The sequence below is a fragment of the Ambystoma mexicanum genome, chromosome 3p (genome assembly GCF_040938575.1).
Source record: "Ambystoma mexicanum isolate Mex_15411 chromosome 3p, UKY_AmexF1_1, whole genome shotgun sequence".
Classification (NCBI taxonomy): domain Eukaryota; kingdom Metazoa; phylum Chordata; class Amphibia; order Caudata; family Ambystomatidae; genus Ambystoma; species Ambystoma mexicanum.
In genome coordinates this window covers 1234039787-1234065370 of record NC_090925.1, presented here as the reverse complement: position 1 = coordinate 1234065370, position 25584 = coordinate 1234039787, and the positions used below count along the sequence as shown (strand labels likewise).

Below are 25584 nucleotides of genomic sequence, written 5' to 3'. Positions count from 1 at the left end.
TATTCAGTCTGTGGGTGTTTAAAAGACACGAATGAAAAAGGAGCCTAATCTATAATGAAATAACTAATTCCGGAGGAGGGAAATCTGAGGTTCTGAGTTTTACACTTTACACTAAGCACTTGTGCATAGGCGCGTTATAAATGCCATATCATATCATACAAACAGTTCTACATTTTCTTTTTGCCTAACATACTTTGGGTTTTGGGTTTGATGATGAAAGTGTTATGATCTAGTATATTTAGGAGTTTTACATTCATATTTCTTTAGTTAGTGTGGAACTGACAGAGGCCATGGCTGACTCTCTCTACTATTTGCTTTCTTCCAGAGGGACCATCTAAAGATTGCTCAACAATTTTTCCAGCTTGTCGGAGGTTCAGCCAGTGAATGTGGTATGTTGAAGGGTCAGAGTAGCCATCTTCATATTCCCTATCACATAATGGTTTTAATTCTAAATGTCAGTAGATGCATTTTCAGTTTTCACTGATGTAAAATGTCAAATCTTTGTCTTTTGCTTGCCATAGATACAATCCCTGGAAGGCAGTGCATGGCTTCTTGCTTTTTCCTGCTGCGGCAGTTTGAGGACGTTTTAATATACCTCAACTCTGTCAAGGTGGGTTGTTTTCATCTTTCAAAGGTATACACTTCATCTTCTATACTGTCTGCTTGTATGTTCTTTCCTTTGAGAGTGCTAGGTGACTTTGCTTTGCCTCTCCGAAACAGATGATTATGGGCATATAGTGTTGACATTTCTTTGCAGCAGAGCACAGATCACTGTCTTCGAACTGGGAAAGTAATTGTTACAACTTAATCTCAGCTTGATCATATTTTATTTGTATTTACTGAGGACTTGGTATTCCCACCAGAAGCACATTTATTTAACTTGGAAGTGAATATATAACCAGCTAGTTTTACTGGTGAGGAAGAGGTAGAGCATGAATAGGGGTCAATATTAACTGATGGGGAACAGGCAAGGAATGTTTACAGAGGGTGTCAATGTGATGGCAAGAGAGGAATTTGGGGAGATGGGAGGATAGTGTGGGTACCATTCCAGTGTGCAGGAGCTGGGGCTTGAGGGCCTTCTTCAAAAATGTTGATGGTGTTTCTGATTTCAATGTGTAGGGAGTTCCAGCGGTGGTTGGTGAGGAGTGGGAAGGAATAGAATTGAAAATAAGTACAGGGTGGGTGCGACTTTGTGGTTGAGAGTGGTGCTAAAATAGAAGGGGACAGGTTAGCAGTCGCTGGTGATGAAAGCAGTCAGGAAGTAGAGGGGGGGGTCTACCCTTTGAGTATATTTGAAGACAATGAAAAGGAATTGGCAGCAATGGCATTACCCACACAGTACCATTTGGTACTAGAAGTAAGCTGGCTGCATCAATACAAGGGACACTTTGCCTAGTCCCTGATATACAAAATTTAGAAGGAAATCTTGTAAGAGGGGCTGCACTAGATTCATTATTTTGAAGCTAATTCTACAAAACTTAATTCAACATGTTAGCCATAATATTAAGAAGGACGTTGTTATGGAATAATAATTTGTCTGAGGAGAGTTACTGCCGATTTCATAAGACACTGATGCAGATATAAGTAAGTATTCCTGTAACAATACATTTCCCGATTCATTTGTTAATTGTACTCTAATCTTAACAATATAATAAAAGGCCAGATGTATGTTTGTCCCTGTACGTTTGTCCGATGCAGTAGCTTTGCCTATTGTCACCCCTAGAGGGGGTTGTTGCCTTAAGATATACAGAGACAATGGCAATTAACATAGCCTTGCTTGTTGTCACCGCTAGAGTTAGCTGTAGGCTTAGGATATATAGTGGTCCTACTGTGTCAATGAAAACCTGCACTTTGGCCGGGGTACACAGTCCTGTACATACTTATATAATCATATGGCACACATGAATGGAATTGTTACTTAATAAGTGTCCTTGTCAAGTTCCCCTATTACAAATGCAATTTTACTAACCCCATCTAAACTGCTGTGGCTGACTTTGGTAAAAAAAAAAAAAAAAAGAAAAGCAAACACAATCTTTAAACAATTGTGCACAGAACTATTAAACTGCCCTTGGCAAATACAATGTATTGCATGTTCAGATTGACCTACTAAAATTTAGGCAGGGACTGACTAACTCATGCGAGCGATTTGGTAGGAAGTAAAAAGATTTAAAGATGCTGGTACATACTTAACCTACTAATATTATAACTTGCATGTGTTGATCTTTTATAAAAGCAATGTTAGTAAGACCAACTAACTTGTTTTGTGGCTAACTTTGCCAATAACCATGATCTGCTAACAATCATGCAAATAACTATTAGACTGTCCTTTACATGTTCAGATTGACCAACTATTTTTTTGGGCAGGTGCTGGAATGTAAAGTTATGCAATATACTTAGGAAATTGAGTATTGAGTAAAAAGAAGATTTAAAAATGTTGATACATCCTTACCTACAAGGATTATGACGTGGCCTGTCTTCAATTTAAATTCCAAAGTTTAGTTGTGTTTCAGATAAAGGCGCCTGAGAGGTTTATACCTTTTCATAGGCTGTGAGTTACAATTCAAGTGGGAAATTCGTAATCTGATGGTGAATTTAGCTGCAACCAATGTGAAAGGTTGAGTGATTTCTAAAACTCGACAAGGGCACTTATTAAATAATTCTATTTGAGACTGATAATTGCATCGGGAAACAAAGGAATCAGGAAATATATAGAGTTCCTGAAATCACATATCTTCATCCGTTGCTTAAGATATCACAAGTATATCATACAAATGATCATATGACCAAGATGCAAAATTGAATTTAACATAATTTGATTCAAAACAATTATGCGAGCACTACTTTTTTACAGTATTTCTTTCAGAAAGAAATTAATAGTAGGAGACATGTGTAGAGAAACCAGTTCTTCATAGGGAGCCAGTCAGCATGAAGGTGGTGGGAGAGATGGGTGAAGGGGGTGGGGGGTGGTGTGGGTGCAGAAGAGTTCAGGGGAAGGCCTAAGAGGAGGCCCATGAAGAAGTCAAGTCGATGAGCATTTTTGTGAAATAGTAGGTGAGGTTGATCCTAGCAGCAGTAGTGGTAGATCAATTGTTGGCATTGTGGTTCACTGTTGCAGACCTAGGTTGTCAAAGGGAAAGGACATTGTTCAGGGGGAGCGATGGGGTGTTCAGTGCAGGAGATTAATGGCTTCAGTTTTAGAAGAGTTGAACATTAGAAAACAAAATGCCATGTGCTCGCAGATGGTTAAGACTGTCAGCGATCTTCAAAGAGATATCTGGGGTGAAGGTCAAAAAGGAAAAGAGCATTGGGATGCCATCTCCAAAGAGTTAATTGGGCAATTAAAAAAGAGATAAGAACTTACTGAAGAATTTGTTGTAAAGGTCAAGGAGTCCACTGGCCAAGGACAGATCTTTGGGGGACAGTAACTCAGAGTGCGTGGAGGCATCAGAAATGTGTGTATTTCAGGTGATGGAAAAGGATCAATCCTAGAGATAATATGAAAACCAGGACAGTGTTTTTCCAAGATACTGAGGTTAGAGAGGACTCGAAGGAAAGCTTGTTGATCCACAATGTCAACGTTTCTTTTTGCTTTCTCTGGATTTCTCTTCGTAAATTTGGAATCAAATAGTCTTCACTTGCATAATCTACTCTTTATATCAAGGCTCCATACTCCATGTTGTGCTAAAAAGATGTTTAAGTAAGGGTTTCCAGATGTATAGAGATGGCCCATCATCACCATCCTTGTTTACGTGGTATATTGAACAGATTGGTAAGTGGATGAGGCAAGAAAAAGACTTGTAAGGGCTTAAGATTGGGCAAGAGTAGATAAAACTTCTTTGTGGACTGCATATTAATACACATCATACTGTGAACTATCATTAAGAGTTTAAAAGATTAGCCAGATATAAAATAAACCGAGACAAATGTAAAGCAATTACATGGAACTATGAATACTCTCTAGCTAAGGTGAATGTCAATGTTAAACCTCTTGGCATACAAATAACCAAAGGCTTGGTGCGTTCAACATGAGTTATTGTGACCGCTATTCACTATGTTGAAAACATTTCAATAGTGGGACACAATGAAGATTACCTAGGCGTGTAGCACAAGGCGTCTTGGTTCTATTAAAGACACGGAGGCAAGCATTATGCTTACATTTCTTTAATGTCACCATCCAGCAGATTTCAAATCTCAGAAAAAATTCTCATAAGCAACTTCTAAACCTTTTTTTACAAAAACATTTCTTACTACTTCAAATACACTGGAAACTATCTGGGGGAAATCTCTGTCCCATGAGTTCTTTCCTTTTTTCAGTCGTTTCCTCTCCAAAATCCAACCAATGAGGACCCTCCAGACTTCCCAATGTCATGGTTGTCCGGGTCTCTTCCTCTTCTTTTTGACATCTTCGACGTCCTGCCAAAAACCAATCCACACTAATGTCACCAAAATAACCCCTACTTGGGCACGCCACACAATCCGGCTGTTTGAGGCCCAGCTTCGCAGTTTCCGCTGCTCCAGTCGTACTCCTGCATTACGCCCTTTCACAGTGTCTTCTGGTCATCTCCTAAAACAGAGAACATACTATTAGGGTGGGAAATACACTAAAGATCCTACTCACAGAGTTATCCCTTCCACCCCGTATTTCACTGGGTGGGATAATGCTTGCCTCTGTGTGTTTAATAGAATCAAGACTCCCTGCGTTATACGCCTGGATAATCGTCATTGTATGATTAGACCGGAGGCGAGCATTTTGCTTGTTCAAAGCTTCTTACTACTGCTGCTGCCAATGCAGATACCAGCTTAAAGTAAAACATTCTGAATATGGAGTCTCTTGACCAATAGGGCGCTCTCAGAATATCCTGCAGAGAGACTTGCACCGTAAAAGCTCTAGATGCCATGGCTCCTCTCACAGTGTGTGTGTCAAAAATGGAGGTATCGATACCCGCCAGTGTCAATATTTCTCCTACCCATCCGGCTATGGCGGCCACTGCCACCACTTGAAAAGGCTTCCTGTGTGCAATTAGCAGCTGTGATACACCTTGCAGCCTAACTGATGCTGTTACTCGCTTACACTCTTTAATACACTGCATCATGCGTAGCTTGGCATTATGCGTGAAATGTGGATAAGATATGATGTCTGAATTCCCTTTAGTCAGTCTTGCGATGTTAAAAACCACGGCATCTGGATAGAAGACGTTCCTGTTGATCTCCAGGGCCGGACATCGGACACGCGCTTGCACGATACTAGGTATAACAACATATTTCCCTGATAATTTCGTGCCTGACAACTGATCATTGCTTGGCCAATGTGTGAACAAGTCCAGAACCTTGCTAACGTCCCAATGTGAGGTGCATTTCACTGAAGGTGGCTTAACCATCTTAACCTTTTTAAGCAGCCAGATTACCGCTTGGTGCTCACCCACGGGGGCGCCGTCCACAGGCTTGTGGCTGGCGGAGATGGCTGATTTATAAACGCCTATCATCTGAAACTCCTCTCTGCTCAGCGATAAAGACGCTAGAAAATTGAGCACCTGCACGACAGGGGCCAAAACAGGATGTACACCCTGGCTGCTGGCACCACTTCTCCCACTGCTGGCATGCGGCACAATAGCTCTTGAGTGTGGAAGGGGGCCAGGATTCTTTGATGAATAAAGCAGCTTTTTCTGAAAATCCCTGGCATGTTCCATCAGCTCCCGAAACTCAGCGCACCCGGAGCTGGAGGCTCCGTACTTGAATCAGAGGGTGAGGACGCCCTTCTGTATCGGATAACCGGTCCTACCGCCATGGGATTCTCTACGGGAAATCCAAGGAAATTTCCATCAGAACTGGAAACCATGCTTGCGGTTTCCACTCAGGCGCTATCACTACCACCTCCCCTTTCTCCCGGCGTATCTTCGCCAGAGTCCTGGCTATAATGATAAATGGGGGAAAGGCATAGTGAGTGGGTCTGGACAAATTCTCGAGGATCGTGTCGTGGTTTCCGCTCCGGGGTCTAGTCTCAGGATGAAGTACCTGGACAATTGCGTGTTCAGCCGGGAGGCAAAGGGGTCCGTATGGAGAGGACCCCATAGATCCTGAATCCTCCAGAACGTCCCGGTCTGCACCCTCCAATCACTGGAGTCCCTCAAGTAACGAGAGTTCCAATACGCCACCACATTATGCACTCCCGGGCAAGTACTCTGCCATGATGTAACCTGGTTGCTGAGGCAATGGTGCCAGAAGTTCTTCATCAATTCCTCTAGCATTTTTGATCTGGTTCCTCCCAGATGATTGTATCAGGCCGCTGATATGTTGTCCATCTGAAGAAGGATGCAGCATTTCACCCGTTTTTTTCATGAGTGGTTTGACTGCGAAGGATCCCGCCAGAAGTTCCAGGCAGTTGATGTGCAGGGCTAATTCCTCTTGTGAACATCTTCCTTCTGTCTCCAGCTGGCCGCACCTTGCGCCCCCACCTGCTCTGCTCGCGCCTGATTCTATGACCAGGTCTGGGGCATCTCCAAAAATGGCACGTCCATTACAGGCTTCCCTGTTGTGAAGCCACCACACCAGTTCTGCTTGCGCTTTGCGGTTTAAAGGTGCAAGCTGGTGGTGCCTATGCCCTTTCTGTAAGTGTCTGATCTTCAGCCTCTGAAGAGCTCTGTATTGTAAAGAGCCCGGGAAGATAGTTTGTATTGAGGATGCTAGCAGATCCACTACTCTGGCCAGATTTCGAAGCGATATAACCTGCTCCTGTAGAGCTCCTCTCAGCTCCTTCTTGAAAGCCCTAAGTTTGGGTGCTTGGAGTTCCAGTGATGCCTTGGTAGTGTCTACAGTGAACCCCAGAAACTCCATGCGTCTGCTGGGGGTTAGGTCTGACTTCTCTCAGTTTATTAGGAAATCCAGCGAAGCAAGGTGAGAAGTCACCCACTGCACTTGTTTGAGCATTAGCTGTTTGTCTTGGCCCACGAAGAGGATATCATCTAGGTACACTATCATCCATACACCTATCTCCCGAATCGCCACAGCGACTGGCCTCATGAGCTTGGTGAATACCGAGGGAGCTGAAGACACCCCAAAAGGCAGACACTTGAACTGCCAAACCTGGTCCCTCCACAGAATACGCAAGAAGGGACAATGCTTGTCTGCGACTAGTATGGTGAGATATGCGTCCTTGAGAACCAATCTCATTAGCCAGTTTTCCTTTCTTAGGATGTCTCGCAGGAGGTGTATCCCCTCCATTTTGAAATGCTGGTACAAGACCCAGCTGTTGAACCCCTTGAGATTTATCAAGGGTCTCACCTATCCCTTCCCGTGGACCAGGAACATATTGCTGTAGTATTCCTGTCTTTGGGGAAAACCCTTCTCTATAGCCCCTTATAACCTGAGCTGCTCCAGCTCTGCCTCCAATAATTGTGCCTTTACCTGAGAAGATTCCATCGGCTGTGGGGGCTGATCTTGTCGTGGGAAACCCACAAATTCTAGTCTGAAACCCGCTACCATCTGTAATATTCAGGCATCACCTGATAGCATGTGCCAATTGTCTGTATACTGCCTCGTCCTCCCTCCCACTGGAGGATACACCAGCAGCAAAGCTGTCAACTGTTCCTGCGGCTTGGTGGCAGTAAAAACCTCTACCTCTACAACCTTTGTGCCCTCTCTCTCGGGACAGGAAGAAGGTGTCCTGCTCTACCAATATTGGGCTGTAGGTCCCTGAGGTTGTCTCTTCGCCTGGAATCGACCAGTCACTCGACCCCCTATAGCGACTGGTCCTGGCAAAAACACCTCCTGGAAAAATCTTCCTAATGGACGATTGGGCTTTCTCTAGCGCTGTAAAAGTTCCAATAAACGTTTTCATCTCCTTCGCAAATGTCTCTCCAAATAACAGACCCTGTGCGGTCGCTCCTGCCTTGTAAGTTGCCAAGTCACCCAACTTATTGTTGTTTTTGAGCAGCATGCTCCTTCTTCTCTCAGACGATAGTGCCCAGTTTGTGTTTCCTAGCATGCAGACCGCTCTTTGCACCCATCTGGCGAGTGTGTGAGCATCGATTGGCTCCCCTGTGTCTTTAGCTCTCCCTGCGAGGTCCATAATTTTTGCTATAGGACCCGCTAATCCAAGCGCTTGTCTTCGCTCCCCTTCCACATTCTGTCCATGCCTTTGCAGGCCTCCTTAGTGGCTTTGGTGACAAAGCTGATCATCCTGGGGTCCAATTCTGGTGTGTCTGCTAGTTTACCCGGTAGCTCAGGCCTGGGGCACTTGGCTCTCATGCGGTATCTAGCTTCTTTATCGAGGGGCCTCCGCAGGTGCTGGGCCACATAGGGTGTCACCTTAGGTGATAGTGACCACTCTGAGGACATACGGTGTCTAATGGCTACTGGGTCAAACATCTTGGATGCCTCCTCCTCCGGGTCTTCTTTTAGTTTAGTCCTCTTGGATGGGCCTGGCCCTGTTGCTTGTTTACCTGTAAGGCTTGCAGGCTCTTCCCCCTATATTTTGCACCCATAGGATAGGGGTAAGAGGCTGGGTGTCCCCGACTTGAGCAGAAAGGCCTGTTTCAGCTTCTGGAATGCTTTGGCTGCCTGCAGGGGCTTCTCTATTACCCCCTTGTCTTGACCCGGGGGAGTAGAAGAGGATTTCCTCTTCCGGGTCGCATGGCTCCCCTGATTCTCAACCCTTTCTTGAGGGTGTGAATGGGATGGACCTTCACCCGGACTATTGTCCTCTTTCTTACTGCCCGTCTTCTGCCTGGGCCGGTCCTGCGTCCCCAACCTATCTTAAAGGTGCTTAACCCCTTGTGCGACTGCCTGTACCAAAGAATCTCCCCAGACTCTTTTAAAGCTGAGGGTGAGGTCAGAATCCCCCTCCTTGAGGAAATCCTCACCATCCGTCTTATATTTCATCCTGCAGTCTATCTGGCTTTCCTCCTCCTGGCTCCCTTCGCTCCATGATTCAGTCATGCTCCAGCTAGGCAATGTGTCCTCCACTTAATTGATGACACCAGTATGCAGAATGTATCTGCCTGCAGCCACAGCTTCTATACTGGGGTCTCTTACCCAGAATCTGCCAGTAAGTATCCCCTGGGAAGTGTCTGGTTTCCTACATATATATCTATATATATATTTATTTATTTCCAATGTCTGTCACTTCTTTCTTGTGCTCTCTTGCTTTGTTAATATTATCTGGGCTACTTATTATTTGCCTGCAGATTGGCCGTTCCTGTTAGGGCTCGTATGAGCTCTCCACTGCCCATTCGCTGCTCTCTACAGTCTGCGAATGAGAGGTAGCGAGGGCGTTCAGCGCTGTAAACCTCCGAGCATAATGCTCGTCGTGAGGTAGCTTACTTTAAGAATGGTCGGCGTGCTGAGCCGCATCGTTGTGGAGACACGCTCGGGCACAGTGACCGAAATGTGACCTGTGTCTAATGAGGGAGTCGTGAGCCGGTGTCTCAGTACGAGCAAAATTACTCATAGACCCGGCTTGCGCCTCTAATGTAGCGTGCGCGCTCTGGTATACGCTTGCGCTCCTGTAGCGGTAACCCGCTGTCTCACAGAGAGAAGGCGGCGGTAACGTTCGCCTTGTTGCTGTGCCTACCCTAATAAGATTAACTCAGCAGTGTTGCACTCGCAACACTGTACTAATCAAATACATGACTAAAGAGGTGATGTGCTTTTGCTGCTATGCTAAGTAAGCATCCACTTTCAGCGCATATAATGATACAAATAATCTAGTGTACGCATGTAAACAATGTTACGCGCACTGCTAAAGCCTACATCGGCCCTATTACACTTTCAGAGACTGTATCAACCAAATGAATACATTATAATAGAACTTACCTGCTGGAAATCAGCAAAAAGAAGAGGGCGGGCATGACATAGGGAAGTCTGGAGGGTCCTCATTGGCTGGATTTTGGAGATGAAACTACTGAAAAAAGGCAAGGACTCACGGGGACAGTGGATTTGAAGTAGTTTAACAACTTTTAAACCTTTAACATTTTTTCTATGAGAACATTTTCTGAGATTTGAAAGCTGCTCGATGGTGCCATTAAAGGTGTTTAAGCATAATGTTCACCTGGTTTTGACATAAAATCAGACTCATGTTCCTTTAAGACCCCATGCACAGCAAGGCCATTATGACACAGTGCCAGCTCACATTTTGCGGTTTACAGTTTCACTTTCAGATTTATTTTCTGCCCATTGGTGCAAGTACCTTTAAGAAGGGCTGTAGCCCAGCTTCATGGTCTTGGGTGACGTAGATTTGGGAATATTGTCTGCCAGTCTGTGGTAGACATCTGTGGGTTACTGCGAGTGCTGGGAAGCTGCTGCAGTGCAAGTTTTACTCTTCCTGATAGGACATCCCATGAACAGGACCCCAGAGCCTGTTGCATAGCAGCATTTTTTAGAACTTTCTGGCGTTAGTGCACAAGCCACATTCCTGCCCGGGCCCCGCCCGTCCATTAAACTGCGGACGGGACGGGACGGGACGGGACGGGACGGAGTCGATCGCACCAGCTGAGCCCAATGGGTTCCGGTGTGGTACAGGTTTTCCAATAAGCTTACCTTCTGCCCACCCCCACCGATACTGTCTGCCCTGTTTGGAAGAAGGCCACGTGTGGCAGTCCTGCAATGCATGCAATCAATTTTCAGGAAGGTCCCTTCTTGCCCGCTAGACACGCTATGAGCAGATGTGTGGAACATCAGCACCGTGAGAGATTCGGGACCTCTTACCAGCAAAGTTGAAGAGAAGCAAGAAACTTCCTAAATAAGAACACCTTTCGGTGGGGAAAGCCATTCAGGGATGGAACCGTGCGAGAGGGGTCACACAGACCCTCCCTTCGCTTCACTGGGGCTCACTGGGCTCACTGGGCAAGGGCCAGAGTCCCACACGGCAGTATTGCTGTAGCACCCATGGAATACCAGGGGAGAGAGACCCTTGACCACACTGCAGGTGCTAACATATGCCGAGTACATGCAGAACACAGGCTCAGGAGGGGGCATACCCTTATTTGCACGGAGTGCATCGAAGTACCCCGTTATGCGGAGCAGCGGCATGGGCGAGAGAAATCTCCTCACAGGCAAGCATCGCACACCAAAAGCAGGGACCATTCACTGGCCCCATGCAAACATTCTAATTTCGCGTTCTGGTTTGGAGGCAGACACAAAAGAAGAGGCAGTATTTCTCCCTTACTTCTGCTTTTGTGAGACCAACAAGAGAGCAGGGTGAAAAGGAGGCGTCAGAGTGAACTCCATTTACCCCTTTCCCTGGCATAATACCAGCGAGACAAACCTGTGCGCCACATGGGTCAACTAAGGGTGCGGGCATGGGCCTACATATGAGGATAGCATGTATGTAGGAGCCACAGAGAAAGCAGGCCTCAGCCATTCTAGGCTGGCCATCTGAATCAGAAACCCAGTCAACTGACTGGGCCACAGTTACAACCGCTACTTCAAGCACTCTAACTAGTACTAGTACTAGCACTGTGCGCACTCTCATATGAGCTAAGGGTTGAGTGGACAGCACTGAGTAGCGAACCGTACTGTTAAGTGCCCACATGGCTTCCATTTGAGAGAGAAGCCATGATAACCGGCCATACACCGGCTTTGTCACAAAGAAGTGGATTAAGGACCCTGCCAGTATTAACAGACAAGTCTTTACTAACTAGGTTCAAGCAATTCCTCATAGGCCCATATATGAGGTCCTTCTTTGAGGGCATTATCAAAGCCATTATGCCATTGACTGACACACAGAGCCCCTCAGGCAGGGGGCCAAGCAGTTGCCACACAAACGAGAGCCTGAACCGGTGGCACCGCCCTTTGTGCCATCAGGAACCGTTGCGCCCAACACTGGACCCCACAGGGCCTGCCAAACCCACTGGATAATGTGATGACAAAGATTGGGATGAAGCCACTCAACCTATCAGGATTTTTCATGCTGAATACTTGGAGCTATACATTCTGGAGATGACCTTGAAGAAGATGGGTATTAGGCAAGAAACCTGATTAAACAGGCATGCCAATGCAGCCAGTTGTTGTGGGAGAAGCCAAGAAAATATGGGGAAACACAAACAATGCGTCTCCCGTTGGTAAGAAGTTAGGTTCTAGCACAAGGAAAAAACCCAGTCCGTCTTCAGCACAGGGTCTAGCAGTAGGCCTCTTATGCCTTCGGGTAAGGAAGAAAAGGCTTTAGACAATGCAGGCAGGAGTGTACCTGAACAGTACACTATGCCTCTGCCAAGCAAACTGCGAAGCAATCTTAGCAATTTGCAATTAGGAGTTTGGAAAGAGATGGAGGATTCGAGGATTACGGGGAAGGACCTGCTCCTCGCTGTACAATGCCAGGCTGGACAGGTAGTGCAGACTTGGCAACCAGTTTCAATCTCATCTATTGGGCCCAGGTGCAATGTGGTGTTAGGAAAGATTTCTCTGAATGCAACTTCCCCTCCATATTATGGACCCCCCCAAACATTTTGCTTTTGTCTGGCCATCCTAAGCTGACTTTTTCCAGTGGCGCACAGCTTTCAGCTGCGCTCCCCTGGGCTTTTGCACATTTGATATGGGGAAACTGACACGTCCTTCAAGCTGTCAGTACTGGGAGACTGTTTCCCTTAGTCTTTTACTTTGTTGCCATTTCCTGGTAACTGTTTAAGTGCACAAAGTACATGGCTGTACTGTGCACTGGGGTCTTTTATGGCCCCAGGCACCCTCTAAGGAGTGTTTGGTGAATGTACAAGTGTGTCTAGGACGAACTGGTGGCAGCAGTTTCTGTCATTTTGTTTTAACTATTTTTTAGCAAACCACACCGCGTTTACAGCGGATGGCTCATGACTGTGGCTGTGCCACAAAGTTCTGTCCTTTGGCCATCTTGTCCCTTTGCCTTCTCCCATGTCCAGCTTACCCAGGACTTCCTTATTTGGGCATGCAGCCTCCTGCAAAAAAATGCATCTTTCGAATGGATTGTGTCCTCCCACGTATTCCTCATCTTGTGATAATTCGTTATCTCCAGCTTCGCTGCTTCGGAAAAAAAAATTCTTGGCAGAGGGCGCTGTGCTCGAGGTCGTGGCGTCGATTGTCCCTCGACGTACTCCGTATAAATAGCTCGAGCCGCACCCGTTGCTTCAGTTCCGTTTTCCCGATCGCTTCGCTATCGAGAACGGCGCACTTCTATTTTCTGTGAAGAAAATTTCGTCATCTTCGACACCTTCGACACCCAGGACTGGGTTTAAGAAGTGTGCAGATTGTGGATCTAAGATGTCGATCACCGATGCCCACCGATTTGTCTCTGGTGTCTCGGTTCCAGTCACCGAACCGACGACTGCGGGTCCTGCCAATCTATAACCGAAAAAGCTCTTCGTGAGAGGAGAGGTAAACTGTCGGTGGGGAGGAAGGCCTCAAAAAAGGTTTGTCAAAAAGACAAAAGAAAGCAACTGATTCTAAGGAATCGGATCCCCATAGGCACTCAAAGAGATCTCGATGTAGGAGTAGATCGAGACACTCTTCGTCATGAAGAGGAGACATAGATCTCCCTCATCATGATCATCTTCTTCAGAGTCGACCGAAGAAATTCGTTGTCCGACTAAATCGGATTCTCCCAGTAAGTGGAAATATTCTGCAAAAAGATGATGGAGGTTTTCGAGAATGCGGCCCGACCCCCTCGAAAGACCTCGAAAAAGCCATACCCCTAAAGTCCCTCCATTGGACGACAAAGGGAAGACCAAGGCTACCATGGCTAAGACCGGTAGCATAGAGGAATCCAAAAAACCTTGAGTCGACGTAAAACCGTCGAAGACTCTTCGAGAGTCGAGCACTTCTCCAGTGCCATGCAAGAAACACAAGTCGTCGAAGACTTCGACAACTTCGTCGACGCCCTCGACGTCGATAATTTCGACGCCAAAGCCAAAAGCATCCTCGACGCTGTTATCGAAGTCATCTTCGAAGACTTCGAAGACACCTTCGAAAACTTCGAGGGATTTGCCAATTCTTTCGAAGCAGATGGAAGAGGAAGAAAGGAGATTCACTCCTTTGCCCAGGTCAGACTTTTTCAAATCTATGTCAGCAATCTATGAAGAGTCTGCTTCAGAAGAAGACGAGGTTACTCCTTTGGGAGTTACTTATGGTACAAGACAAGTTCCTGAGGAACTTATTGACCAGGAATCTAGAATGAGAGACCTGAGTGATACTCTACATTGTGCCAGTGGAATAGACACATCCCCAGAATTAGAGTTCGCCAAACCTGATTCTGCAGAGCATGCAGATGCTGGGTACAGCGGTCTTATGACCAGGGTAGTTGAATATGTCTTTCCCGTTATGTTTCTGTTATTTATTAATGCTCCTAATGTTTCTCTTAAGTATATATTGCAAAGTTGTTAATAGATAGTTGTATTCTATCTGTAACTTTTAATGATTTATGCATTTTAGAGAACATTTTTATATAATTATTTTCCTTTTCTATGACATGTTTGTTTTGAAAGGTTAATTAGCCAACCAAAATAAAAAATAAAAAGTAGTTGAATATATGGGTTGGGGTAATACTTCACCCATTTTTGAACAAGATGACATGACGGATATAATCGTCAAGGGACCTCAGAAAGATCCTGTTCTCCCTTTCCACAGACCCCTCCAAAGGACTGTGGAGAAAAACTGGGAGAAGCCAGAAACTATTGCTGCTGCAGATAGCACTTTTCCAAGAAAATATAGACCGGCTGCAACGGATCCTGAATATTTGAATAAATATCTGACTCCAGAGAGTTTAGTCATTCAGGGAGCATCTACTTCAAAACAAACTGCTTATCCAACTATCCCTCCAGATAGAGAGGATAAAAAAATTGATGCCTGGGCACGTAAAGTTTTCACATCAGGCAGTATGGCACTTAAGTCAGCAAATGTCACCTGTACTCCAGCCAGGTTTACCCATACCCTGTGGGACTGTATTTCGGCAGCGGCTGGTCATATTCTGGAAGGCGAGGAAAGGGAAGGCTTCCTGAATGTAGTCAAAGACGGGAAGGAGGCAATGGGGGAATGTCTCCAGTCTGGACTGGATACTGCTGATAGTATCAGCAGATCCATGGCTGCAAGCGTTGTGCTACGCAGATTTGCGTGGTTGAGAAAGTCGGGGTTTGCACCGGACGTGCAAGCCAGACTTCTCAACATGCCCTTTGATGGCTCGAGGCTCTTTGGCAGAAAGGCTGATGAAAGCCTAGAAAAACTTCAGACCTCGAAAGGGCAGCTAAATCACTTAGCGCCTCTTTGTGCCAGCCTCTAAAACCGTATTCCGGCTCATCTTCCTGGAGAGGTCATTCTTTTCGATACTACTCCTCTTTTGGTAGAGGAAGAGGACAGGCTTCTCAAAGAGGAAAAATAAACTTCCCTTGTGGAACACGAGGAAGAGGTGCAAAATCAGCCTCAGGGGCGGCATCTGTACCCTCAGCCACTCCTACAGCTGCCTCCAAATCCCTCTGAGACCTTATTACACAAAACACCAGTGGGAGGCAGGATCTCTCAACATCTGAAGGAATGGCGGGGCATTACCTCAGATGCTTGGGCACTGGAAACAGTAGCCCAAGGTTACTGTCTCCCCTTTCTAAAAAGGCCTCGGAATCATCCACCGGGAGCCAACTCCGCCAAATTTCCAGATCCACTCCTGTTGCAGGAAATTTTAACCCTGCTAGAGAAAGGTGCCCTAGAACCGGTACCTGTAGCAGAGAGGAACAGGGGTTGGTACTCCCCATATTTTCTCATCCCAAAAAAGGACGGAGGACTGAGACCCATCTTGGACTTAAGAAACTTGAACAAGTTCCTCAGGAAGGACAAGTTCAAGATGGTGACTCTTTCTCAGATCCTTCAGGCTCTCCAACTCCAAGATTGGTTGGTATCATTGGACCTTCAGGATGCTTACTTTCATGTGCCAATCCATCCAAAGCACAGAAAGTACCTGAGGTTCGCGATTGGCAATTCTCATTATCAGTTTCGAGTTCTGCCATTCGGGTTGACCTCTGCCTCGAGGGTTTTCACCAAACTGTTGGCGGTTGTGGCAGCAAGTCTCAGTAGAGGAGGTATTCACATATATCCCTACCTCGACAACTGGTTGATCAGAGCAAGTTCTCCAGAACAAGCTCAGGAACATCTTTCGATCACCTGCCACTTCCTCCACAAATTGGGCTTCTCCCTCAATTTCAAGAAGTCCCACATGATACCATGCCAGAAACTCCAGTTTATCGGAGCAGTCTTGGACACTTCATCGGGAAAAGCCTCGCCTCCCGAAGTTATAGCTCTCCACATCCAGCAGATGGTAACGAAGTTTCAGAATGCCCAACGTCTACCGGCCTTCGATTTTCTCAGGTTGCTCGGCCTCATGGCATCCTGCATTTTCCTAGTACCAGAGGCCAGGTTGAGATTGAGATCCCTTCAATGGGTACTCAGAACTCAGTGGTCCCAGTTCTCAGGGAATATGTTGGATCTTCTGCAAGTCCCGAGCGCAGTTGCTCAGGATCTTCTATGGTGGGATTGCAACGACAACATTCTCAAGGGAGAGTCTTTTTGGCAACCATGGCCGGAGATAACGGTAGTGACGGACGCCTCACTCACGGGGTGGGGAGCACACACCAACGATCTGACAATCAGCGGTCGTTGGTCTCCATCGGAGTCCAGACTACACATCAACCTGTTGGAGCTGAGGGCAATCGGACTAGCTCTGAAGGCCTTTATGCCCTCTGTACAGGGAAAGAATGTCATGATAATGACGGACAACACAATGGCCATGTACTACCTCAACAAAAGAGGAGGAGTAGGGTCACTACCACTGTGCAGAGAAGCGATGCAGCTATGGTTCTGGGCAATACGAGAAGGAATCTCTCTATCGGCAATTCACCTAGCCGGAGAGAAGAACACGGCGGCAGACGCTCTGGCAGGCAGAGCATGGTCTCTCATGAGTGGGAGCTGGCTCAGGAAGTCCTTCTGGAGATCTTCGCCCTTTGGGGAACCCCTCAAGTGGATCTGTTTGCCACCGCGATCAACCGGAAGTGCGATCAGTACTGCTCAAGGGAATTTCCTCAACGAGGAGCTCTGGGAGACGCATTCGTAGTGGAGTGGAAGTTTCCACTGCTGTACGCGTTTCCCTCAGTCCCCGTGAATCCTCAAGTAATCAGGAGGTTGAGAATGTTCAGGAAAACCATGATCCTAATTGCCCCGGATTGGGCCAGGAGGATGTGGTACCCGGACCTTCTAGACATGTCCATCTGCCCTCCAATACGTCTTCCGCAAAGAGAGGATCTTCTCTCGCAAGAGGAGGGTCGGGTTCTCCATCCAGAGGTCAAGACACTCAACCTTCACGCATGGTTTCTGAGAGGTTGAGATACAAGGATTGGGATCTTCCAGATGACCTAATGGAAATCTTGCTTTCGGCCAGAAGACCAGCAACAAAGTCTTTGTACCGATGTCGCTGGAACAGGTTTAGTAACTGGTGCAAAGACAAGGATGTGGACCCTTTTCAGTGTGGCACCCCAATGGTGCTCTCTTTTCTACTACATCTAGCTAATCTGGGGCTCCATATAGGAACAATCAAAGGATACCTTGCTGCGCTGTCCATTTTCAAGCGCACCTCGGAAGAGGTTTCATACCTTTTGAGCCTCTGCACTCATGTCAATTGAGGCTTTTGACTCTAAAAACTGTCCTCCTTGTGGCCCTATCATCAGCCCGCAGGGTTAGCGAACTTCAGGCTCTTTCATGCAAACCACCATGTACTATTTTTTATACAGATAAGGTAGTCCTTAAAGTTAAACCTTCGTTCTTGCCAAAAGTAGTCTCGGACTTCCATTTGTCACAAAAAATAGTGCTACCAACCTTTTATCCTCCTCCTCATCTGGGCAAAGAAGAGGAGAGATTACACAGATTAGATCCCAAGAGGGCTCTTAGTTTTTACATCTCAAGGATGGCTAAATTGAGACAAGATGACCAACTGTTTGTGGGTTATACTGGTCATAAATTAGGCTTATCTGTAACAAAACAGACCATTTCCCGCTGGATCATATTAGCCATAGTTGAATGCTACAGATTAGCGGCAAAAGAACCACCAGATGGGCTTCGTGCCCATTCTACAAGGGGAATGGCTACTTCTGTGGCTCTAAAGAGGGGAGTCCCGGCAGCAGATATTTGTGCAGCTGCAACTTGGAAAACAATGCATACTTTTGTTTGGATACTGCCTCCTCTAACGAGGGTTTATTTGCAAAGGCTGTTCTACATTCTGTCCACGAAAACTGAAATTGGTACTCCCGCCTCCAAAAATTGATACTGCTATGGGAGCCTATCACAAGATGAGGACTACCTGGGAGGACACAATCCATTCGAAGAACAAGTTACTTACCAACTGTAACGTTCTTTCGACTGGATGTTCCTCCCACGTATTCCTCATCGACCCTCCCATCCTACCCCACAGTACAGTTTACGTTTCTTACACTTTCCTCTCACGAAGAATGTATCGGTCATGGGACACGCCTGGCTGTTCCTCCTATATATATATATATATATTTCATCGAAAAAACAGAACTGAAGCAACGGGCGCGGCTTGAGCTATTTATACCATCGGTGACGTTGACAGAGTACGGAGTATGTCGAGGGACAATCAACGCCACAACCTCGAGCACAGCGCCCTCTGCCGAGAATTTTTTTTTCCAAAGCAGTGAAGCTGGAGATAACAAATGATCACAAGATGAGGGACATCCAGTCGAAAGAACGTTACAGTTGGTAAGTAACTTGTTCTTCACAGGCTCCTGCATGTCACGTGTGCTAGCGCCCAGGATGAGGGTTGGGACTGTCTGGTCCCAATCCACACTACTGGTGCCAGGGTGTCTGGTATGCATGAATACATGGGGACCACCGTGGACCATGATTGGACCACGACTGGTGTGCATGGAAGGGAGAAGATCTTTTATTGGTTGTCCAGATTCGAACATGCATTGAACTTTGGATAAGAGAAGGGGACCTACATCCATTGCAGGTCAATCTACAGTGGTTCATCTTGACCTACAGAAGGAGGCAAGAATCCTGTTAAGTGAAGCAGCCCTGAGGACCCGCCGGAGACCAGCTGGAAGGTTTGCCACCCTGAGCCTGATGTTGTCCCGTTGGACCCTTACTTTTTTCTCGGCCTTAGAAGGCCTTCGAGGGCGCTTGAACCCATTTGAGTAGTGGGAACTACTTCTCTCGTCATCTCCTGATTTCCCGCCAAAAGAGCCTTCTCGGAAATATTCCTGCGCAGTCCAATGAACTGACCAGTTCTGTCCCGGGACTTTGCATAGGAGCGCTGCCGTTCCAAGTTGAGACTTGAAACTTTGGGGATCCTGAGCTTGTGGTTCCTGACACTCGACCGCCAGATTTCATAGGCCTCACTTCATTGTGGTGACGGTTTTTGTGGGTGACTTTTCCGCCTTCTCTGCTCTGCCCTGAGTCCTGCTGCACCAGAATGTTGTTCCTCCTCCCTTGGTGGTGGAGTTGTGACTACTGTCCTGTCACAGACGACTGTCCCGTTCCGGAGCACCTGAGACCTGGATCCGAGAAGCGAAGGCAGAATGTACAACCTCTGCCGACCTCGACTAAACTGGCATAGTTTGGTCTGGTTTGAAGCAAGGGGCGGTCAGTACTTGCATAACTTACTGGTGGCCACTGGCTCATCCATTTGTGTTTACGCACAAGGGTCCCTTGGGATCCTCTCCTTGGCTGGGATAGCCTGCGCTCCATGGGTTGTTCCAAAATTCGGAAACTGCTCTGTCCGCAAGTACATACCATCCCATGCGATTGAAACTTCTTCTACCCCCTTCAGTACCCTTACCTAACTGTCCCAGCATCTTCAAAAGGTACTGTCTTCAGTTTACGCCCGACCGTACATTCTTACGCATTGCTGTGCATTGAGGACAAGGCTCCTCACTTCTTGGGGTGGACTGAATAAGTTAGGATTTCCATCCTGAAGACTACCTAATGTTTACATTGTGTTAACCCCCCCCTTCTGTTACAGGTTGTGGATGCTTTCCTTCCTTTATCGCATTAGCCTACAATAGTTGTGTATATGTTAAATAGTGAAATGCTTTTGTGGTAACTTTTGCATTATTAGTTAGGTTTTTCGTGTTGTTTTATTGGGCCTAAAATTAATGTATATTTTTTTTTATATACACCTGTCTAAGAGTATCCTGTGTTATCTTTACTGTGTGTGCTCATTGTGGGCTTCTGATCACTCTCACCCCTCCTGAGACTTAGGGCCTCATCACAAGTACGGCGCTCTGGAAATAAGGGTGCCGGTAGCAAAGTACCAGCACCCTTTCCGGAATGCCGCACTATGAGAATCCCAGCTGGTGCACGGATCCCCCGGCAGGCCTGACCTGCTTGGAAATCCTGCCCCTACCGGCATGTCTCTCAAGGAAGCACTGGCACGTTGCTAACGGTGCTGGTGCTTCTGTATTCCCATTCCTGTAGAGTCAAATGGGACTACACAGGAATGGGGACTAACATTTTACGGCACCTGACATCACGGCCCGCCGGGACTTGTAATGTCCCGGTGGCACCGGGATATCCTGTGCCGGAAACAGTGTTACAGTCCAGCGGCAACATGCCGGTAGCACCGGCGGGTTACCGCTGGGTTTATAATGAGGCCCTTAGTCTTGACCGCCTGCCAAGCTACCGTGATTTGTCTGGCTTGTCCTGAAGGTTCCCCTGTTTCACTAAACTAAACATCAGGCCAGAGTTTAGAAATCATTTCCAACATGTGGTTCTTGAAGTCCCAGTGGTTTAGGTTTATACTGTGTTGCATGATCCACCCCAGATGTCCAAGGAGCCTAGTGCACTCTGGTAGCTGAATGTCTTGGGACCAACCTGAAAGAGAAGAGAAAAAGACCTGGCCAGGACAGAGGCTGATGGCCACCGGCTCAGAGAAAGGGGCACCAACCAATATAGATCTATGATTCCAGGCACCCAGGGGAGCTTCGGGACAAGATTTCCCCCCAACTTCCCCAGAGCCCTTCTTGGGTAGATTTGGCTCTGGTGTTGAACTGTAGGCCGCCTACTTCAAATTGAGGTAGTGTCCTAGGCTCCCTTTGACAGTCAGACCTGGGACCCTGTTGCAGCTGCCACCAAAGCATAAAAGTGCAATTATAAGCTTGGGCTACGGAGTATGATCGTGTGGGGGTGGGGTCAATTTGCGAGCATCTTTTTCCACCCCAAGCTCCTCTCCTTGGCCTCCCCTTTGTAAATAGGACCATCCTCACACTGACCCTTCTGACCTAAATATCAAATTACATATATATTGGAAAAGAAAATGCAATTCATTAAGTCATTGAAAAGCAAATAACATTGAACTTAATAAGAAATAGTGCCTAAATATCTCTGAAAACCATTTTCACTTACAAAAAGAAACTTTGGTTGTACATCAATTTCTATTCTAAAGTTGTTGCCTTTCCTTTCTAGTTTTGGCGCATAGATGAAGCTTGAGTGCTATGAAATGCAGCGGGAATTTTTATATATTGTATAGTGAGTATTTTTAGAGCAATTAGTTTTGACTCCTTGGCACTTTATCACAACTATTAATTTTGGTTCATACCTTGTGCTTTAGTGTGTAAGGAAGGCATGGTATCAACAGTCAGGCAGACACAAGGGACCACAGTTCAAGGGTGTTTATTGAACTTCAAAAAAGGGTTTTCAAAACGCCTATCTAATCCTAAATCTAAAGATGGGAGCAAGCTATGACCATCAAATAATAATAACAACGCAGTCCTAATGTCTTGCCTCTAAATACAAATAGGGTGGGAAACAATGTTATGTAAAAGAAAGTGTTCAAGAAATCCTATGTCAGGATGTTCAAGCTGTTGGACTCCCTTGCCCACACATTCTGCACGGGACAATGTGGTACACTCAAGCTTAGCGCAGTCTCTGGCTTCTCGAACATGAGGGTGCCGTTCAAACTTTAGCATCAGGGCCTTATGTGCCCAAGTCTCTTTGCCTTTCAAAGTCTCTTCTTTCAGAGGGCCTGATGCGACAAATAAACATTATGTTATTTTCCTCTTGGAATTTCACACGTTCTCAGCTTCTCAGGTGATACACTATTCACCTTGGATCCCCCTCAGCCGGACTCAAATCTGTTTTAACACAATATTCAATCAGTCTCCCTCCGCCAGGCTCAGACCAATTTAATTCACTTTAATAATAATTAGCATTTATCCTCGGGCATCTGAACGCTGCTTATTATTACCCACGGTGTGTGGTGCTCATTTATTGACCTCGGAAGGATGAAAGGCTGAGTTTGGCCGTGCCTGGATTCAAACCTGCCACAGCAGGCTCTGTGCTATCTGCTAAAACATTTTTTATCCCAAAAGCTTTCAGTTGATCTCCCTCGTTCGGGCTCGTACCAACTTAATTCTATTTTCTCATCAATTCGTTTGGCAGTGTCAACATCGAAGACTTTCGATTGTGCACACAAGTTTACTTGACCCATCGCAGGACCACTTTGCACAGTTCTTTGCCACTCTTTCACCTTTCTCCACTCTTAGTTGGATACCTTACAGAGACTTCGAATGAGCATGCACGCGGGGCCAGACCACTCTGTCAAAGGTATTGTATCTTAGCTTCAAAGTTCAATCACTCATCTGTTGTTCACCTTCACTCGCGTTGGTTATCATATGCGTTTTAACACACTGGCTGCTTCAGTGCTCACCATACATTGTTGCTGCTTGCAACCTTGGCTTCAGCACAGACCGGTCCGGTATCAGTCTCCCCAACCCACTGGCTGTGTTTTTCACTGGTACTGCTTTGTTGTAGGAGCCAAGGGCAGTACCATTGCGGCAGGCGATTCTCCCTGCATTGATCATCGATGCGGGAGGGCCCCGGGTAACTCCGACACACAATACAGGATTCCTCAGCCTCGTTTCCTGGTCTTATACTTTCTGTTCTGGAAGGTTTGTGAAAGTAACGGTTCCTTATCGAAAAGGTCATGGGCACTTCCCTCCTTGCGATCCCCTTCTGTTTTGTCATTTTTCTCCTTGTGTTATACTGTCATCTTGGAACTGCTGCTTCCTAATGTGTTCTGCCTTGCTCTGAGTGTGCTCTCGTGTGCCGCCTTTTTTCCATGTGGGGAAGTGTAATGGAAGTCAGGCATGTGTGATGGTCAGTAATTGCCTGCCCGTGCCTTACCATTGTATTGGGACATGTCAGGTACACGGCTCAGGTTTTAGTCCGTTTTCTCCCATAGTGAGCTGTCTGTGAGAAAGTGTTTGTGTTGTAAAGTATCCTACCTGGTAGCATGGGGAAGAGGTGTTACAGGGAAGCGGATACTGCATCCTGCCATCCGGTGTCCCACTCCCTGAAGACTCCTCACCCAGGTGATCGTCTGGCATTGGTCCACCCAGGAACTGGATAAAAAAAACGATGGGCGTGTCCTGGCCACCTGGATGACAGATCCCCGGGGACTAGTGGGTGAGACCCCTTCAGGTTTCTAACATACCCTTCCCCTCTGCGATGTAGCCTCATCTGTTTCACAAGGAAACCAAGAAAGGAAATCTACGTTTCCTTAGTCTTTGCCTTTTCGGTGTTCCACAGTGAAACAGTAGGGTTGCAGGTCTAAGAACCATCGCATGAATCGAGGGTTAGAATCCTTTTGCTGGCTAATGCATACTAATGGGGAATGATCCGTGACGAGTGTGAATTTCTTTCTTAGTAGGTAGTATCTAAGGTGGGTGATGGCCCACTTGATGGCAAGGGCCTCTAATTCCAGCACAGAGTAACTTTTTTCACGTGGGAAGAGTTTACGACTAGTGAATAAGATAGGGTGTTCCAATCCGTCGCAAGTTTGTGACAAGACTGCTCTGAGTCCTGTAAGTGAGGTGTCTGTTTGCAGTACAAAGTCCTTCGAGAAATCTACTACCTTCAGGATCGGGTTCTGGAACAGGGTTTGTTTTAGATTGTTGTAACATATATCATCCTCGTCAGTCCAATGAATTTTCTGGGGTTTGGCCCACAGAAATCAGTATCAGGTAATAAAATCGCTGCAAAAATGTTGCTGGTAAAAATAAATGCTGTGGTTTGACCCGGTAAAAGTGTACCCCATTATACCATTTATGGGGAGCGGGAGTTGCGCGGGTGTCCCCCGCTCCCCTGAGATGGTATAATGGGTCCGGGGATTGCAGGGGTGTCCCCCGAATCCTTTACATGATTGTGGCGCAAAAAACCACTGCATTCTTTCCGCGATATTTTGTATTCACGGCCATTTTTGACCCGATTTTAAGACATGGAACCCAGAAATCAGAGTAGGGCTGTAATATTTTGTCCATACGTCGTTGGAAAGTGGTGGGGGCCCTGTGTAAGCCAAAAGGGAGGACTTTGAACTGAAATAGTCCCAGGGGTGTCGAGAAAGCTGTCTTTTCCTCATCAAGTCCATGCACTGAGACCTGCCAGTACCCCTTGGTTAAGTCTAGGGTTGATATGAAGGTGGCATTTATGAGTTTATCAGACAATTTGTCGATGCACAGCATGGGATAGGCATCGGAGATGGCGTTGACTTGGCGGAAGTCGATGCAAAACCTCCAAGAATGGTCAGGTTTTGTGACCATTACTATAGGGGAGGACTGGGCTAGAAGATGGTTCGATGATATTCGCCCTTAGCATTTTGTTCACTTCCTCAACCACTATCTGGGGGCTTCCGGGAGTCTATATGGTTTCAGATGGACCACTTTTCCCTTGGGAGTTCTAATATAGTGGTAAGTTCCTTGCATTCTTCCTGGTATCTCAGAGAATACATCAGGGAATGTTGTAACTAAATCTTTTAAATCTTCTTATTGTTGACTAGACAGCTCTTGGGGAATTAATTCAAAGTTATCTATTTCTTTGGGTACCAAACAAGATAATATCGTGGCATTGGCGGTGGAAGGATTTTCCTTCCACTCTTTTTAAAAGATTTACGTGGTAGAGATGGGTCTTTTGTTTCCTGTCAGGTTGGGCTACTTTATAGGTACAGGTTCATTCTAATATTTCATAAGGCCCATGCCACTCTGAGACAAGTTTGTTTTCCGAGGTAGGTAAGCTGATTACTACCTTTTGTCCTATTGAAAATTATCTTAAGTTTACCTTTTTGTCATAGGTGGACACGCTATCTGATCAACAGGCTCCAGCTTCTTCAGAACGCTGCCGCAAGAGCTATTCTTCGCCCCCCGTTTGGAGCCCATATGTCCCCACTATTAAGGCAGCTTCATTGGCTCTCCGTCAAAAAGTGGATTTTGTTTAAATCCTTATGCATCGTCCATCATTGTCCCGGGAGGATAGCTCAGCGGCAAAGTGCTCACCTTGGAAGCAAGACGACATGAAGCAACACAGGTTCGATCCCCTGGTCCGTGCTTAGAAATCTCTGGGTATTTAAGCGCGTTATAAATACACAACCAAGACAAAAAAAACTATTACGCAACAAAATAAATCCTGTGTCTTTGCCCTCGATGCCTGTGGGCTGTGTGAACGCTTTAAAAATGCAAATAACAATAATAATAATATTCATGCTTTTTATGGCTTTTTATTGCCTAGGGGCAGAATATCTACAGGTGAAATTTCTACAGGTGAAATTTCTGCACTATGTGTCCACTTGCCCTCTCTGCTCTC

The 25584-nt window shown here is 46.3% G+C and overlaps 1 protein-coding gene across 2 annotated transcripts in view; it reads left to right on the top strand.

Moving 5' to 3' along the window:
• The window catches only part of IFT56 (intraflagellar transport 56), a 1056475-nt gene that overhangs the window by 846420 nt on the left and 184471 nt on the right, over nt 1–25584 (top strand). For both annotated transcript variants that reach the window (XM_069652706.1, XM_069652707.1), the window contains 2 exons: nt 326–389; nt 522–610. In XM_069652706.1, the coding sequence (XP_069508807.1) occupies nt 326–389; nt 522–610 (153 nt within the window). The remainder of the gene's footprint in view (nt 1–325; nt 390–521; nt 611–25584) is intronic.